Below are 4,065 nucleotides of genomic sequence, written 5' to 3'. Positions count from 1 at the left end.
CGCCCGAATTTGAAAGGGCGAGTTGCCGATGCGACGGCCAGGAGATGTTCCGCCGGCACCAAACTGGAAGGGCGCCGCGTTCCCGGACGTGGGGGCTGCCGGGGCTGAGGATCCTGCGCCAAAGTTGAACATGCCACCGGATGGGGCAGGCGACGGCGCCGCCGCTGCCGCCCCGTTGCTGCCGAAGCTGAACGGGTTGTTGAAAGATGCCGCGCCGCTGTCGCCACCGTTGCCGAATGTGAAGGAAGAGTTTGCGGACGCTTGTCCTTGAGGCTGGGACGCGGCCCCGAACAGGTTGCCCGCAGGAGTGCTCGACGCGCCGCCAAAGCTGAACGGCGTCGTCGACGACGGCTCGGTGGAGGCGCCACCAAAGGCCTTCTTGGCCGGCGGCTCACCCGACTTGTCGTCCTGCTTCATCGGGCTGCCGCCGAACATGGGAGTGCTGGAGGCGGCAGGTGGTGAGAGGGTCTTGGAGGCGGCGCCGAAGAGGTTGTTCGTCTGGGAGGGCGCGGCGTCACCCGCGCTAGTAGCACCGAAGGTGAAGGGTTTGGCGGTGCCCGCGCCGGCGCCAAAGCTGGGAGGAGGCGTGGGTGTCGTTGGCTTGCTGAAGAGGCTGGAGGCGCCGTTGCTTCCGGCATCGCTGCCCGTCGACGGTTTCGCACCGAAGAGGCTCGAGGCGTTGGCATTCGTTTGCGACGACGATCCGAAGAGGCTTGACGCGTTCGCAGTCGGCTGAGACGACGAACCGAAGAGGGTCGAGGGCGCCGAACCGGCGGCGGACCCGAAAAGGTTGGACTTGGGAGGCTCGGCCGCAGGTGTCGCGTTGGAACCGGCAGGCTTGCTGGATCCTCCAAACAGAGTGGACGACTCCAAGACCGAGTCCTTTGGCTTGTCCTGCGTGCCAAACAAGCTGGACGCCGGGGGCGTGGAGGCCTTGGTCTCGTCGGCCTTGGGGGCACCAAAGGTGAAGGTAGGCGTCGCAGTCTTGGTGGCCGACTCGACGCTGGGCTTTGGCTGGAACAGGGACGAAGCGCTGGCAGGTTCGGCTGGCTTGGGAGCGAACCCGCCAAAGATTGGCTTGGGTGCAGGCTGGGCGTCGTTCTCCTTGTCGGACTCGCCCGACTTGTCTGGTTCCGCTGACGCAGACTTGGCCGGGGCCGGCTGATCCTTGGCCGGGGCGTCCTGCTGCTTTGGCGCACCAAACAGGCTGGAGGCGGGAGACGGGGTCGACTTGGCCGCGCCGAAGAGCGAGCTTCCGTTGGTGGTCGAGCTACCAAAAATGTGGCCCGCGGCGCCAGCCGGGGCAGCAGCACCAGCCGGGGCAGCAGCGGCACCAAACTTGATCGGCGTGTCGGGCGTCCAGGTGGCATTGACTGGTGCAGCAGGAGCTTCCTTGACCGGGCTGGCAGCCCTAGCCTCGGTTGCGGCGCTGGGGGGCTCGATGCTCTTGCTTGTCTCGACAGAGCCCGCGCGCACAGGTTCCCCGGTCTGGTCCTTGGTGACGCGATCGAACAGGCTTCGCCCCGGCGTGGATTCCCTAGACGCCGCGGCCGAGGGCGCGCTCGGGAAGAGAGACTTTTGCGGCGCAAAGAGGCTGCTCGCCGGTTGCGACGACGGCGTGTCGGCCCCGCCGCTGGCGACGACGCTGGGCTCGTCGCTCTGGCGACCGGTATCCTGCGTGTCGGCCTCGTCCTCTTCCGAGTCTGACTCGCTTTCAGCGTCAGCATCCACTCCACTATTCTTCGCGCTCGTGTCGGAGAGGTATCCAAAGATGTTACCCGGGCCTTCGGATTGTTTCAGATTCTCAAAGACGGAACGAGCCGCAGCAACGTCGGCGGGCTTGGAGACGGGAGCAAAGGGGTTCGGCTTTGGTGCCGAAGCGGGTGCGGATGACTGCGTCGTACCTTGAGGGGGTGTCGAGCTCGTCGATGGCTTGTTGTTGAAAGCGCTCTCGAACATGGATCTCGTGGCGGAGGGCGTTGACGACTTCTGCTGCTTGGAAGGCTGGCTTTCCTCGGCCTCGTTGCTGACAGAAGCCTTCCTCTTGTTGTTGCTCGGGGCAGGCGTGGCCGAGGGAGCCTCATTCTTGTCGAACGCGCGCTTCTTGTTCGCCGAGAGCGGTGCCGCGGACGAAGATGCGTCGGCCGACCTCAAGTCATCGTCGGCCTTGCGTTTCGAGGCGCCCGACTTGGCGCCATTCTGCTTGACCGGCGTGGAAGCGCCTTCCTCTTCGTCGGGCAGGCCGTGCGCAGCCCGCCATTTTCGGAGAACGTCACCCGAGGGCTTGACGTTTTTGAATTCGTAGAGACCATAACGCAGCATGATCAGGCTCCTGCTCTTCTCAAACTCCTTGGCAAAGTTCATAATGTTCAGCTTCCAGTCCTTCTTCGCAAACACCTCATTGGCCGAATGCTTCAGACGGCGCAGATCGAGAATGCAGAAGAGCTGACGGCGCTGCAGGTCGTCATACTCGCGAGGAACGTATTCCTGGAGAAACTGATCGGCGTAGACGGTGCCCTTCGAGTCGAGATGCGAGGGCACCTTCTTGGCGAGAGCCTCGCCCGAGAGCTCAGGCGGAGGGGAGGGGATGCGCATGGTGAAGAGCTCGGCCGACGCGGACTTGGCCATCATGCCGCGCGGTGTCGCCTGCGCTGTCACGTCCCGGTAGACCTTTTGGGAGACGGGGGTGCCGCCAGGCGCGAAGACCTTGGTCCTCGTGTCGGCTGGCAGCTTGGGAGCAAAGGGCGTTGTGGAGGAGTTGTTGCTGACGGAGGAGGATCGGAAAATGTTGCGCGAGGCCGAGACGGATGAAGAGTGGCTGTCGAAGGTGCCCGTCGACGGCTCATCGCGGTGGAGGGTCTTGCGCGACGGCGCAGTCTGGGGGGTGGACAGACGCTTGTTGGGATTGAGAGGTGACGCCTGGTAGACGCGGTTCGTGGCAAACTTGAGGCCCGGGCGGCTACGCGGCGTAGCGTTGTGATCCATGATGAAGGATGGAACTGCCTGCTGGAGGTGTGAGGAGGAGAGAAGGGGATGGAGGGAGGCAGAGAAGGGTGACAAAGGAGGCGTGCGTTGACGGGCGAGTTCTGTAGGATCGTCGAGTACGAAGGAAGGACCGAGATCGGGATCGGAATCAAGATCGGAATCAAGATCGGAATCAAGATCGGGTCGCGTCAAGAGTGGCGCTCCGCCTTGGGTACACACGCGGACGGAAGAAAAGGGTGATGCGCGGTCGTCGTGATGGAAAGCGTAGGGAAGTAGGTAGGAAGGAACAAGAAGAGTCGACACGGTGCAGGAAACGCGTGTATATCACCGAGAAAGGGTGGTGGAGAGAAGAGTAAACATCCAAAACTCGGCAGCGATACGTGTGTTCAGACGCCCATCGATGGAAAGAAGGGGGAGAGGAACGCAACCCTTTGACGAGGCTTCGAAGAAGACCGGGTGTCGTCGCGAGATGGGCTTTCGTTGAAGAGGTCCCTAGGGGCGTGGATCGGGGACGGCGACGTGGGTTCAGGTTTTGGAGGAAGGTGGTTTTTTTGGCGCCAGTGGTCCAGGCTGACTGTGAGTCGAGCGTGCTTGGTTGGACCTACCTTGGGCCTTGGACTGGGTGAAAGGGAAAAAAAAAGCAAGGGGGGGGGCGGCGCAACTGCTTGTGGGTCTGGGAAGCTCCTGCTTCCTACTTTATTACATGGCACTGGGCATCCGTTCTTGCCTACCATCATCCAACCAAAGCTCTTGCCCAGTCTACTGCCGCCTGAGGCAGCATCGCTTGATTTCGGCAGGGCCCGATTCGGCAGGGCCCCCACAGCGGTCAATCATTAATCCGTCGAGTTCTGTGAAACAGGCGGCAACGATCTGGGCTCCAGGACAGCGGTCGCCAGCTGCCGCAAGCGTCGTGATTCAGGCAAGGTGCCTGAGTCCTCCGGCATGCTTTGGGACCTGCATCGCATCACGCCCACGCGGCGCCTCTGCACCGAGGTCTCCCTACATAGAATGGGTGCGGCAGAGAATGAGCCACATGTCGTCACGCCCATGTCGCCCACCAGCGCCAGGCGAACGTACACG

General features: G+C 62.8%; 1 protein-coding gene across 1 annotated transcript in view; it reads right to left on the bottom strand.

The window, feature by feature from the left end:
* The window catches only part of VDBG_00531 (conserved hypothetical protein), a gene marked incomplete at both ends in the record, with an annotated part of 3,900 nt that extends 915 nt beyond the window's left edge, over window positions 1–2,985 (bottom strand). Inside the window, one exon of the mRNA XM_003008803.1 lies at window positions 36–2,985. Within this exon, the coding sequence (XP_003008849.1) occupies window positions 36–2,985 (2,950 nt within the window). The remainder of the gene's footprint in view (window positions 1–35) is intronic.
* Between the last annotated feature and the right edge of the window lie 1,080 nt (window positions 2,986–4,065).

This window comes from Verticillium alfalfae, genomic scaffold (genome assembly GCF_000150825.1).
Source record: "Verticillium alfalfae VaMs.102 supercont1.1 genomic scaffold, whole genome shotgun sequence".
Taxonomy (NCBI): Eukaryota; Fungi; Ascomycota; class Sordariomycetes; order Glomerellales; family Plectosphaerellaceae; genus Verticillium; species Verticillium alfalfae.
This window is presented reverse-complemented; position numbering and strand designations above follow the sequence as displayed.